The sequence below is a fragment of the Rana temporaria genome, chromosome 7 (genome assembly GCF_905171775.1).
Source record: "Rana temporaria chromosome 7, aRanTem1.1, whole genome shotgun sequence".
Lineage (NCBI taxonomy): Eukaryota > Metazoa > Chordata > Amphibia > Anura > Ranidae > Rana > Rana temporaria.
The window spans coordinates 58649056-58663132 of record NC_053495.1 but is presented as its reverse complement, the minus strand read 5'-3'; the positions used below and the strand labels follow the sequence as shown (position 1 = coordinate 58663132).

The 14077-nt window shown below is 41.3% G+C and overlaps 1 protein-coding gene across 1 annotated transcript in view; it reads left to right on the top strand.

Annotated features, from left to right (window-relative positions):
• Positions 1-10736, top strand: part of NCF4 (neutrophil cytosolic factor 4) — a 49174-nt gene extending 38438 nt beyond the window's left edge. Inside the window, exons 9-11 of the mRNA XM_040359441.1 lie at positions 2468-2598; positions 2686-2751; positions 10147-10736. Coding sequence (XP_040215375.1) covers positions 2468-2598; positions 2686-2751; positions 10147-10363 — 414 coding nt within the window. The 3' untranslated portion in view covers positions 10364-10736. The remainder of the gene's footprint in view (positions 1-2467; positions 2599-2685; positions 2752-10146) is intronic.
• The last annotated feature ends 3341 nt before the right edge of the window (positions 10737-14077 follow it).

Below are 14077 nucleotides of genomic sequence, written 5' to 3'. Positions count from 1 at the left end.
CCAGCACTTGTTTCCTCTGATCAAGTAACTTGAATAAATAGTGATGAGCTCTTTCCATAGGTAGCAAAAATTACAGTTACTGCTAGTCTGGTAATCAATGCTGACCCAGCCACCAATTTTATAGCTAATTTAATGTATACAGTGGCGTTACTCTACAGCAGTGGTTCTAAACCCTGTCCTCAAGTACCCCCCAACAGGCCATGTTTGCAGGTTTTCCTTTATCTTGCATAGGTGCATTAACCACTTGCGGACCAACCGCCGCAGTTATACTGCGGCAGGTTGGCTCCACTGGGTGAACCGTCGTAGCTGTACATCATGTCGCTTTAAGCGGTGTAAGAAGGCGCACACGTGCGCCCGTTGCATCGCGGGAGTGGCGATTCTCGTGACCAGCGGTCGCGATGATCGCTGGCCGCGACCGATCTCTAGGCACGAGAGGCAGAACAGGGACGTGTGTGTTTGTAAACCCACATGTCCCTGTTTTGTGAGCTGAAGAAATGCATATCGTGAGTTCAAAATGGCTAGGAACCAAGATCTGTAATATCTTCTAGTCAGTCCCACCCCCCTACAGTTAGAACACACATCAGGGAACACAATTAACCCCTTGATCTCCTAGTGTTAACCCCTTCCCTGTCGGTGACATTTTTACAGTAATCGGTGCATTTTTATAGCACTGATCGCTGTATAAATGCCAATGGTCCCAAAAATGTGTTAAAAGTGTCCAATGTGTCTGCCATAATGTCGCAGTCCAGATAAAAATCGCAGATCGCCGCCATTACTAGTAAGTAAATAAATATATAAATATATATATATATATATATATATATATATATATATATATATATATATATATATATATATATATATATATATATATACTATAAATCTATCCCCCATTTTGTAGAAGCTATAACTTTTGCGCAAACCAATCAATATATGCTTATTGCAATTTTAATTACCAAGAATATATAGAAGAATACATATTGGCCTAAACTGAAAAAAATAATCACTTTATAAAAAAAAAAAAAAAAATTGGGGATATTTATTATAGCAAAAAGTACAAAATATATTTTTTTAAATTTTCACTCTTTTTTTGTTTATAGCACAAAAAATAAAAATCGCAGAGATAATCAAATACCATCAAAAGAAAGCTCTATTTGTGGGGAAAAAAGGACATACATTTTGGGTACAACATCGCACGACTGCGCAATTGTCAGTTAAGGCGACGCAGTGCCAAATTGCAAAGAAATGGCCCGGCCATTGGGCAGCCAAATCTTCCAGGGCTGAAGTGGTTAAATCAGAGTCAATGGCTTGGAATTTTGGACAACTATTTCATCTAAGAGAATTTTTTTTTCTGGGAATCCCATACCCATCTTTGGCCTCGTACACACGGCCGAGGAACTCGACGTGCCAAACACATCGAGTTCCTCGGCCAGTTCAGCACTGAAGCCGCCGAGGAGCTCGGCGGGGCGAGAGCTCCCATAGAACAACGAGGAAATAGAGAACATGTTCTCTATTTCCTCGCCGAGCTCCTCGTCGGCTTCCTCGGCCGAAAGTGTACACACGGCCGGGTTTCTCGGCAGAATTCAGCCAGAAACTCGGTCGGAAGCTGAATTCTGCCGAGGAAACTGGTCGTGTGTACGGGGCCTAAGGCTAATCATAGCTGTTAGGCACAACTTAGGAAAATAGGGCCAGATCCACAAAGAAGTTATGCTGGCGTATCTATTGATATACCACGTAACTTCTAGGATGCCCCCGACGTATCTTTTTTTCTGTATTCAGAAAACAAGATAAGCCGGAATTTTGCTAAGATCCGACTGGCGTAAGCCTCTTACGCCGTCGTATCTTAGTTGCATATTTACGCTGGCCGCTAGGTGGCGCTTCCGTAGATTTACGCGAGGAATATGCAAATTGGGTAGATACGCCGATTCACAAACGTACGTCCGCCCGGCGCATTTTTTTACGTCATTTACGTAAGGCTTTTTTCGGCGTAAAGTTACCCCTGCTATATGAGGCGTACGCAATGTTAAGTATGGACGTCGGGCCACCGTCGACTTTTTTACATTTTACGTCGTTTGCGTAAGTCGCTCGCGAATAGGGCTTTGCGTAAGTTACGTTCATGTCTAAAGCATTGACGATTTGCAGTGTAATTTGGAGCATGCGCACTGGGATACGTCAAATACGTGGGGTCACGATTAGTTAGCATAGAACACGCCCACAACCAGCCTCTTTTGAATTAGGCGAGCTTACGCCGCCCGATATACGCTACACCGCCGTAACTAAAGGTGTAACTTCTTTGTGAATACAGTACTCGCCTTTCTAAGTTACGGCGGCGTATCGTTTCTGAGATACTCTACGCCCGCCTAAAGATAGGCGCATGTGCGTGGATCTGGCCCATAATAATCATAAATCGGATGATAATGGCGTGCTATCATATACTTCACTCCTATAACTTTCTTCTGGTTTCCAGGGAACAGTGACTGATCGAGTAGGTATTTTCCCACAATCCTTTGTGAGAATCATCAAAGATCTACCAGAAGAGAAGTTTCCAGTGAGCTGGCTGCGTTACTATTTTCACGATTATGACAGGTGTCACATCAGGTAACTATAGTATGGGGTGATGCACCGATGACCTTCCACATCTTAGCAATGCTAAACACATTACTTATGCATTCCTTTCTTTCATAGAGATATCTCCTTAGAAGAAGATGTGAAGAAACTTCCCACTTACAATGAACTGCTGGAGTTAATAAGGTAAAATCCAACCTTAGGTTATTCCGAAGAGTTTTTTAATAAACCCAGAGTAATGAGACCTTTACATTGATTGTGATGGCTGCCATCGGATTGGCTGTGGCTTTTAATTGGTAGTCTGGTTCAGTGCAGACATTATTACTGGAAAGGGGCATTTCCCATAGCTGAAAAAGGTCATTGCTTTAAACGCAGGTCTTCCTGCACAAGGCAGAGGTTTGCTGCATTGGTATGTTTAGCGAAGAAGTGAATCAATACCAACTGGATTTAATAAAATTCAGCTTGAAATTTTCAGAAATACTTAATAAATCATCAGCAATGCTATTAAAGAGGACCTGTCAACTAAAAAGGAAAATGTATGTCCAAATTGCCTTAGAAGAAACGTAAATGTTTTATGTTTTGTAATACAGCTTTCTATATTCACATTTTCCCACATTCGTTAACCCTTTGTTGTTTTTCCCAGGCACGTTTCATATATAATATATCTCTAGCAAATAGTTTTTTTTCTGGAATAAGGGAAAAAGGTGAATATATTATTGTAGCACTACCCCCGTAGGAGCTGCTGAGAATAATTTTGGTTCCTGCCGCTACCCCACTTTTCATCGTTTCAGAACACACGATCATTTTTTGGCATGGAAAAAAACGTTTTTTCAAAAATGTCATTTAAAATGATCGTGTGTGGGCTTCACATCCTTTTTCAGGTTCTGAAAAACGACAAAAAAAAATTCGAACATGCTGCATTTTTTAACGTCGTTTTAAACAATGTCGTTTTTCGGGTTGTAAAAAATGATTGTGTGTGGGCTGAAATGACGTAAAAAACCTGCGCATTCTCAGAAGCAAGTTGTAAGATGGGAGCGCTCGTTCTGGTAAAACTACCGTTCATAATGGAGTAAGCACATTCATCACGCTGTAACAGACCAAAAAGCGCGAATCGTCTTTTACTAACACGGAATCGGCTAAAGCAGCCCAAAGGAGAATGGAACTTCCCCTTTATAGTGCCGTCGTATGTGTTGTACGTCACCGCGCTTTGCTAGATCATTTTTTAAAAACGATGGTGTGTAGGCAACATCGTTTTAATGATGAAGTTGGGAAAATGTCGTTTTTTCGACATGCTGAAAAACAGCGTTTTTTTTTCATGCTGAAAAATTATCGTGTGTACGCGGCATCAGAGTCTATATTGAAGAAAAGACGCATGCACCAATCACTCAAGCCTCGTACACACGACCGAGTTTCTCTTCAAAAACTAGCAAGAAACTTGCTGTTTTTTTTTTGCCGAGGAAACCGGTCGTGTGTACACTTTTCGACGAGGAAACTGTCGAGGATCTCGTCGAGCCAAAAAAGGAGCATGTCTTCTTTTTCCTCTACGGCAATGGAGAAATTTGGCTCGCCGAGATCCTCGACAGCCTAACAAGGAACTCGACGAGCAAAACGATGTGTTTCGCCCGTCGAGTTTCTCGGTCGTGTGTACGAGACTTTAGTCTTGTTTTCAATGCTTTTATTAAACGTAACTTGCAGTAGTAGAGGGATAAAGAGTTAGGAGAAGTTCAGATACCTTATTGCAGATCACTGAGGAACTTTAGGATCCAAAAGACAAATACCACTTTCTGTCAGTGGATTTCTTTCAGACCCGAATAGGCCTCTCTCACGACCTAGCAGCCGGTATGATGCACTGACAAAGTCTCTGCCACAGACTTAGAAATATATTGAAACTGCTGGATAATCCTCTGGCACCGGATTGTGTGACCGGTAGTTGGTAGATTGAAGCACAGCTACACAGTACCAGAGACTTTAAGCCATCCGGCAGTACTGTGAGGGTAGATTGGTTCAGGTGCGTCCTCCAAATGAGTCACTAGGCTCTTCCTGAGAAACCAGCTTTCCGCTCGGTCCTCTCCAAGAAAAGTCCTCCCCTGGATCTTCCCAGTTGCTCGGCTTCTTCCTGCAAGCAATACAGCACAGGTCAGGACCACATCTGGACTAGTAGGTGCCCAGTCAGACTTCTGGGCCTACATATAGTACCACAGCCTCGAGCCAGCAGGGCCCGAGGCAGAAGAGAGAAATTGTCACATACCTTAGGCCAGGAGGGCCATGAGGTCAGAGAGCGAATCGCATGGCTTCTGTCCCTTAAATATCCTCTCCCAGAATGCCCAGCTACAAAGAAGCTCCTGATTGTGCTGTTTCCGGGGAAAGAATAGCCAATACATTTAGCTTGCTGTATTTCTCACACTGGCCTGTGGTGACGACACCTACTGGCAACAGTAAGAAATGCACACATCACAGCTAAACTGGAACAGAAGCTAATTTAGCTTTGAAATATTTCTGAACTATTTACAATTCAGACAAACACTAAATTTACATTATAGCGTCTATTCATTAGGAGCAGGGCGCTACATTATTATTGCCCGTGCTATCATTGGGGAGTTTGCACTTCCTGACCATGTGACAGGAATTAAGGTAACATTTTCTCTACAGGGATACATGTTGTTTTACAACGTACAAACCAGACGTTATAACCCACAAAAGGGATAGTGTCTGGATAAAGACCCTGATTCACTGATATTCATTCCTCCAGTGGTCTTCTCTATTAAATGATTTACAGGGTGAATGGCGGTTGGTGTTTGCATAACAGTCCCAAAAACATGGTAAAACCTAAAGCATGAACATTTGAATCATATGTGTAACTTTGTTGCTGTCTCTGGAGGGGCGCTGTGGTGCTCATGATGCTGTGCATAAAAAACTGCTGTACACTATAATCGTCTCTCTCAGGCTGTACGCCTGAAGCCTATCTGCTTGTTCCTGAAGGGGGAAAAAACACATGTCCCTTTTATACATCACTCCTATCAACTGCAACTTAGTCCAGCCTGATCAATAGCCATGGAAATTGATTCATCTTTCACCCAAAAACTTGACAGAAGCCCACAGGGGTCACTAGGAGTCTTGGTCCTGACCTGAAAGTACAACCCCATGGGCTAAGATGTGCGCCCTGCAGGGAGGCCTTCCTGACTTCACTCACCAGCTCCTCAAAGGGAGCACAGTTGGTAGAAATAATGGCTACCTAGAAACTGCTAAGCGGGACTGCCCAGAAAAGGAACCCACATAACTGCACAAAAAATAAGAGTAAACAGTGATATCTAGTGATTCCTACAGAAACTAGAGCAGACACCCAACCAGATGTTTAACGCCAAGATCCTAATACACTGTTAAAGGCCCATATATTGTAAAGCCACCATTTCTCTGCTCGCCAGCCACTGGACGTTTTTGACCAGTCTGATGCATTAATTACTTGTTCCTCTACTGGGCGCTGTGGTACCTCTTACTGGCACATATAGTATCTCACAAACAGTGAGTACACCTCTCACATTTTTGTAAATATTTTATATATCTTTTCATGTGACAACACAGAAGAAATTACACTTTGTAAAGTAGTGAGTTTAAAGTTGTATAACAGTGTAAATTTGCTGTCCCCTCAAAATAATTCAACACACAGCCATTGATGTCTAAACTTCTGGCAAAAAAAGTGAGTACACCCTAAGGCCCCTTTCACACTGGGGCAGGAGGCGCGGTGGCGCCATCGTCTTTAGAAGAGGCTTCCTTCTGGGATGACAGTGATGCAGTCCAATTTGATGCAGTGTGCGGTGTATAGTTTGAGCACTGACAGGCTGACCCCACACCCCTTCAACTTCTGCAGCAATGCTGGCAGCACTCATACGTCTATTTCCCAAAGACAACCTCTGGATATGATGCTGAGCACGTGCACTCAACTTCTTTGGTCAACCATGGTGAGGCCTGTTCTGAGTTGAACCTGTCCTGTTAAATCGCTGTATGGTCTTGGCCACCGTGCTGCAGCTCAATTTCAGGGTCTTGGCAATCTTCTTATAACCTAGGCCATCTTAATGTAGAGCAACAATTATTTTTTTCAAATCCTCAGAGTTCTTTGCCATGAGGTGCCATGTTGAACTTCCAGTGGCCAGTATGAGAGAGTGAGAGCAATAACACCAAATTTAACACACCTGCTCCCCATTCACACCTAAGTCCTTATAACACTAATGAATCACGTGACACCAGGGAGGGAAAATTACGTAAACGGCGTATCTTTACTGCGACGGGCAAGTGTACGTTCGTGAATAGGCGTATCTCGCTGATTTACGCATTCTAGGCGTAAATCAGCGATCACGCCCCTAGCGGCCGGCCGAAATAGAAAGCTAAGATACGACGGCACAGGTTGTCGTATCTGAGCTAGGTTTAAGTGTATCTCAATTTGAGAATACACTTAAACATACGACGGCGCAGATTCAGAGTTCCGACGGCGTATCTACTGATACGCCGGCTTAACTCTTTGTGAATCTAGCTAAAAGTGTACAGCGGCTGCATTTTTGCATTTGATCAATTATTAGGGTAGCGCTGAATGTTTCAAATATTTGTATTTCAATATGACAATGGGAAACATCGGCTTCCTCAGTGAAAAATAATATGCAATGCTGTACCCAGCTAAGCTGTGTGTGGCAAAAGGGGAAACCCACTTTTTCGATACCCCTAACAGTGCTGCTTAATGGCTGGATCGCAATAAACACCATGGTGAATATACAGGTCACCTGTTAGCTGTTATTGCCAGCTCCCAAAACCAACCTAATTAGATTGCTTCTATAACTTGGGCCTCGTACACACGTCCGAGAAACTCGACAGGCAAAACACATTGTTTTGCTCGTCGAGTTCCTTGTGAAGCCGCCGAGGATCTCGGCGAGCCAAATTTTCCCATTGCCCAACGAGGAAATATGTTCTCTTTTTGGCCCAACGAGATCCTCGTCGGTTTCCTCTGCGAAAAGTCTACACACGACCGGTTTTCTTGGCAGAATACGTCTCCCATCGAGTTTCTTGCTGAATTCTGCCGAGAAAACCGGTCGTGTGTACGGGGCCTAATGCTTTCCGATGATCCTGTTGAGATTTCCAAGGTTATACTGCAGTAAAGTTTAGTATCTTCCACAGCAGCTGACTGATTTCTTAAGCCCTCTTTGGTTGCCAGTTTTGATGGCAGCAAACAGGAAGCTCCTGAACCCTTTCATTACTTTTAAGGAATTGTGTAAGGCAGCAGTTGAGGCCCCCACCAATAAAACATCAGGCCTGGATGGCCTCCCGTCTGAAATTGATTAACTGTTAACAGTTTAGAATTCTGTTCTGTCCCCGCTACACCCTCCTATTCTGCAATAAGCCAGACTGAGTGTGATCTTGAAGCTTTATTAACAAAACAGGGGGGGGGGTGAATCTATTAGGAAAAAGCTGATAAAAGTACATATAATCAGTGTTTGAAATATACAGAAATTACAATAGACAATTAAGCTGTACATCGTAGTAAATGATTCATAACAGTGATACTGCCATTAGCGGATGTAAAGAGATGCAAGTTCCAATACATGTGCTTTGATAGCTGGTTCCTTCTCTCTAGTCTCTAAGATGGGGTCTGAGCTCCCAGGATGCACTTGTTTTCTTTTCCTATACTGAAATATAATTGGAACTTTTGTTAAAGCGGAACAGTTTCTAAATTCTGCAAAAACAGTACATTTACCATTGTGTAGTCAAAATCAGGCAGAACTTAATTAATATCCTGCTGGAGGCAGAACAGAAGGTATCAATGTTCTCCTGAAACCACTAAAGGATAGTTAACACCCAGAATCCTATCGCCCTATCTCCCGTTTAAAACTGTATAAGAGTTCATAGAGTGTCAATAGGAACTGCAAAAAATGTAAAAACATATTAATAAAGCATTGAATGTGACAATCATTTTGCAACCATTGTTGGTGAATTATTCACTGTATAGTGAAACACATTCCCTTGGGAGATTCACCTGCAGTGACTGTTTTATTAAAGTCACACTTCCTGATTATTAAATATGCCCCCTTGAGTGACCGAAGTCTATATAGAGTATATATATATATATATATATATATATATATATATATATATATATATATATATATATATATATATATATATATATATATATATATATATATATACCAATTGATAAACTAAATGTATTGTGCTCTTCTGGCTAAAAACGAACGAATGGGACCATTTGCACTAAAATGGCAGGTCTGCATATACTGTCCAGTTCCTCTCCCCCTTTAAAAATCATTTGATTTTACTAGATGCAAAGTTAGATTTATACTTACCCATGTCTTCTGCCTGTGGCAGCTAGGTGATGGTGGCATCACACTCCTTTCAGTGAGATTCAGGAATACAGCACAGTCATAATTGTTGCAAGAAGACACCTAGCAAAGCAGAATATGGAGATAAGGTAAGTATAAAGCTAACTCCTTTCTTTATGGGTACATTTTGCCCTTAGCAACATACAGTATGATGATTTTTAAAGGGAGGAGGGGGCTGCACGGTATATGTGTTCCTTGCATTGTACTGCAATTAAAATGATACAAGTAATAATAATACTAACAGTGAAAGACTAATTACCGACATATTACACACATATTAGTGTTCATAAAATGTAATGCAGTATGAATACATTGTTACCTATACATATCAATACCCAGAGGCGGCTGGTGCTCAAACTTCTTGGGGAGGCAGCCCGCGGCCCCTACCCAGTCATTCAACCAACCACCACAAAACCCACCTACCGCCCCCCCCCCCTTGTCGCTCAATCGATCACTGCTACCAAGCCAACCCCCCCCCCCGTCAATCATTGCTTTGCTCACTCGCCCGTCGCCCACCATCCCTGCACTTACCTTCATCTCTGCATCTCTTTCCCCGAGTCCCGGTGGTCTCCTCCCAGCTAATCAGGAGTCCTGGAATGCAGCCAATTGGGTCTCAGGACCAGCTTCCTGATTGGCTGGGAGGAGAAACAAGAAGACGTTGGCAAATATTTGTTAATATCACACAACTGGGTGGACTCCGGGCGGAGTGCTCTGCACCCTGCACCCACCCTATTTTTTTAGCCAATTAGTGCCTCAGGTTCTAATCATGTGCTTTTAAAAAAAAAACTGTTGAAATCTATGTGTACAACACCCTGCATGTAGATTAGGGGCCGGGCGCATGGATTGGGGGGTCAGGGCCTTTGCGCCCTGCATTAGTGGTCTCTACTGTCAGTATCATAAGGTATAATAATATTATACCAAAAACATTTCATAATATACACTTTGTTTTTCATTTTGGATTATGGGAACAATTTAGTTGGCATGCCAAGTACTGTAGATATACACGTTGACAACAAATGACTCTTTACTAGAAGGAAAAGGATTACTGAGAAGACTTGAGTCTTGTTGTGATCCTTTGTGGCCCCTGTGTCCTGCCTGTTTGCTTATCACTATTGCTGTGAAAGTAAAAAAAAATACAAATCTGAAACAGTGTCAGACTTTTTCGCTGTGTAATCATATTTTTAATTCTGCTTTCTATCAGAACTCAATTCCCTGGGACTGACGTGGCCCTGAATATAAAAGATGCAGATGGTGACCTCATTCGCCTTTTGGACAACAGTGATATGGAGCTTCTTTATACAAGAGGAAAGAAAAAGACTCACAAAGATAACTTCTTCTCCTGGGAGTTACACGTAACACACTGTGAGGACCTGGATATGTACAGTACTGGAGCCGGAGAAAATACTCATACAGCATAGTCAAAGAATACAATACATTGTATGCAAGAACAGTGACAAAGGACACCAGTCCAGCAAGAAAAAAGGAACAAGACATGACGGAAGAGGCTTTCTTTTTTAAGAATGTCACTGTGTGCAAATGTGTGAGGTCAGTGTGCAAATGTATGAGGTCAGTGTGCATACTGAACTAACACATCCAATTCAGGAGGAAAAACTGCTGCCTCACACCAGAATCCATCTGCTTTTCATTTTATTGGCAGAAGCATCATTAATCATAGGCAGCTTCTGGGGGCATTACAGATGTCTTCAAAACACCTCAAGAGCACAAAAAAAAAATGACAGATGTTGTTAATTATATTTTTTTATTTTCTTCTCTGTCATCTTCTCCTTTCCTTCCGCCCTGTCTTTTTTTCCCTTTTCGTTCTTCCTGTTTTTTCTTCCCTTAATTTGTATCTTTCCTTTTGGACTTCCTTTCTCTTCTTTCTTCCCTTATAGGCAGATGCATAATCAATCATGGGCAGCTTCTGTGGCTTCACAGATAGATGTATTTAACACTTCTCGATAGCAGGAACAAAATGACAAATGCCATTGGATTTTTCTTTTTTTTTTGCCTCTCATCTCATTTTATATTCTCTTTCCTCCCGCTTCCTTTTATTTTCATTCTTTCTTCCTTCGTCTAATCTTATGCTTTTGATTTGTTTCGCTCTGCCTTTTTGAAATTATTTCTTCCCTATCTCTTGCTTTATATTTCACTGTCTCATTTAATCTTTCTTTCTTTCTTTCTTTCTTTCTTTCTTTCTTTCTTTCTTTCTTTCTTTCTTTCGCTTCATCTCTCTCTCTCTCTCTCTCTCACTCACTCTCTCACTCTCTCACTCTCTCTCTCTCTCTCTCTCTCTCTCTCTCTTTCTCTCTCTCTCTCTTTCTCTCTCTCTCTCTTTCTCTCTCTCACACTCTCTCTCACACTCTCTCTCTCTCTCTCTCTCTTTCTCTCTCTCTCTTTCTTTCTCTCCACAGTCCACCATTATCTTGCTCTCCCTGTCTTCCCCATTTACTTACTTTTTCTGTTTATCTCTCCCTCGTTCCCATATAACTTCCTTACGCATTTCATACAAGGCATACCTAGCTCTTCAAATCCTTGTTTTCCATGCTGTCAGTATATTAATTTTAAATGAAAATTTCATTAAACAGCAGCTATAAGATATATGCTTAAGGAATATTCTTCATGGTGATTTGATTCACAATCTGTTGTACAATTTTTATTAACACTGAGCCATACAAAGACTTAAAGGGGTTGTAAAGGTTTGTATTTTATTTTCTAAATAGGTTCCATTAAGATAGTGAATTGTTGGTTTACTAACCTTTTCCTTCGATTTCCCTTCTAAATGTTTTTTTCTTTGTCTGAATTTCTCACTTCCTGTTCCTCCTCAGTAAGCACAGCGTCTCCCCGCAGGGATTTAGTCCCAAGGAAGGGGGTGAGCACGCTGACTAACCCCCAGCCAGAACGGCTCGGATGATAGGGGCAAGCTTACTGAGGAGGAACAGGAAGTGAGAAATTCAGACGAAGGGAAAAAAAAAATTTTTTGAAGGGAAATCGAAGGAAAGGTTAAGTGAACCAACAATGCACTAGCTTAAAGATTTTTTTTTTTTAAATAACAAACATGTTATGCTTACCTCCACTGTGCAGCTCGTTTTGCACAGAGTGTCCCCTAACCCTGTCTTCTGGGGTCCCTCGGCACCACCATTAGTAGTTAAAAAATTTTTTTATAAAAATGCAATAAAACTATCCCCTATTTTGTAAACGCTATAAATTTTGCGCAAACCAACAGATAAACGCTTATTGCGATTTTTTTTTTTTTACCAAAAATAGGTGGAAGAATACGTATCGGCCTAAACTGAGTACATTTTTTTTTATATATATTTTTGGGGGATATTTATTATAGCAAAAAGTAAAAAATATTGCATTTTTTTCAAAATTGTCGCTCTATTTTTGTTTATAGCGCAAAAAATAAAAACCGCAGAGGTGATCAAATACCACCAAAAGAAAGCTCTATTTGTGGGAAAAAAGGACGCCAATTTTGTCTGGGAGTCACGTCGCACGACCGCGCAATTGTCAGTTAAAGCAACGCAGTGCCGAATCGCAAAAAGGGGCAAGGTCCTTTAGCTGCATTTTGTTCCGGGTCTTAAGTGGTTAAAGGAACCTATTTAGAAAATAAAAAATGAACCTTTACAACTGCTTTATTGGAGGAAATATGTTCCATGTGAGCACAGTGATGGGAGACTTTGTTGTAAGGTAAACACGACTTGTTTTTACTGTATTTCTCTTTGATTTTTAAAGCCTATATTTAAAAAAAATAAAAAAGTTATAATAAAAGTATGCATTCCTATTTATAAATGATCAGTAAATAAATACATTTCATGGAATGAATGCTAAATATTTGCAGGGTACACTTTGTTATCAAAATAATTTTTGAAATATTTGTGTATGCATGTTAAGAATTTATAAATAGCAGTAGAAATATCACTTCTTTGTAGCCGAATAGGCAGCAGTTTGGGTGTTTTTCCAAATGCCTGTACAGCCAAAGTTCAGCGTGAGCCTCGGTTCAGTCCAAACCATTGGTTCATCACTGCTGGTGAGCCAGGTTGAGTCACTGGCCTTCTTAACATGACTCTCAATTTCCTTTGTAGTGCCAATAATACAATTTAAAGCTCCAGAACTGCCAATTTTTTTTGACCCTCAAGAGGGTGTCACAGAACTAACTCTACCCAATCAAAGGATCCGAGGGGAGTGGCGATGGTGTGTTGGAGAGTATTGTTTATGTTCAGCAGACATACCATAATGCCCACTATCCTAAATACATCTATATTTTCACCAAAGAAAGTTTTACAATTAGACCGCCAGCATATTATTTAGTCTGTTACAGGATGATGAATGTGCTTACTCCATTACGAACGCTAGTTTTACCAGAACGAGCGCTCCCGTTTCATAACTTGCTTCTGAGCATGCGCGATTTTTTCACGTCGTTAAAGCCCACCCACGACCATTTTTTACAATGTTAAAAACGACGTGAAAAATTAGAGCATGTTTAAAAATTTTAATGCCCATTTTTTACATCGTGAAAAATGCTCTGGAGCCCACACACGATCGTTTTTAATGACCTAAAAAAAACGAAACGTAACGAAAAACGGTGGTGTGTACTTGGCATAACACTCAATCCCAAATTTACCAGATAAGCGACATCATTCAGGTGCGTTGTACTTGGATACGGCCCCTTCCATGCTGTTTATAATTTTTACTGCTGCATAGGGAGTAAAACATACATCTTCTGACCTACATTGTACACCTGCTGCCACGTACCTGGATCGTGAGCCTGACGTGTAGAGGAGAGCCTCTCTTGCCGCACCGGCTTGTGGGACCGAGTTTGAGACAGTAGCTACAGAAGCACGGTGACGCAGGAGTGCCTAGGATAATATGCTGGCAGGAGTGATTGTTTTGAACTCCCCGTTTTTAGGGGAAATGAGGTTTGGTACTACTCCCCAATTCTCTCCACACAGTTTGGGGTTCATCAGTACTCATTAACACCTTCCCTCTTTAGCAGGTTGCATAGCAGTGATTACAAAGATCAGCCCCCCCCCCCCCCCCGTTTTTTAAGAAAGAATCAATGTTTCAAAACATGTTTTCTTAAAAGTTTTCAGTAATTAATATATTTTTATCAGTTGTCTGTACGGTATGTTAAT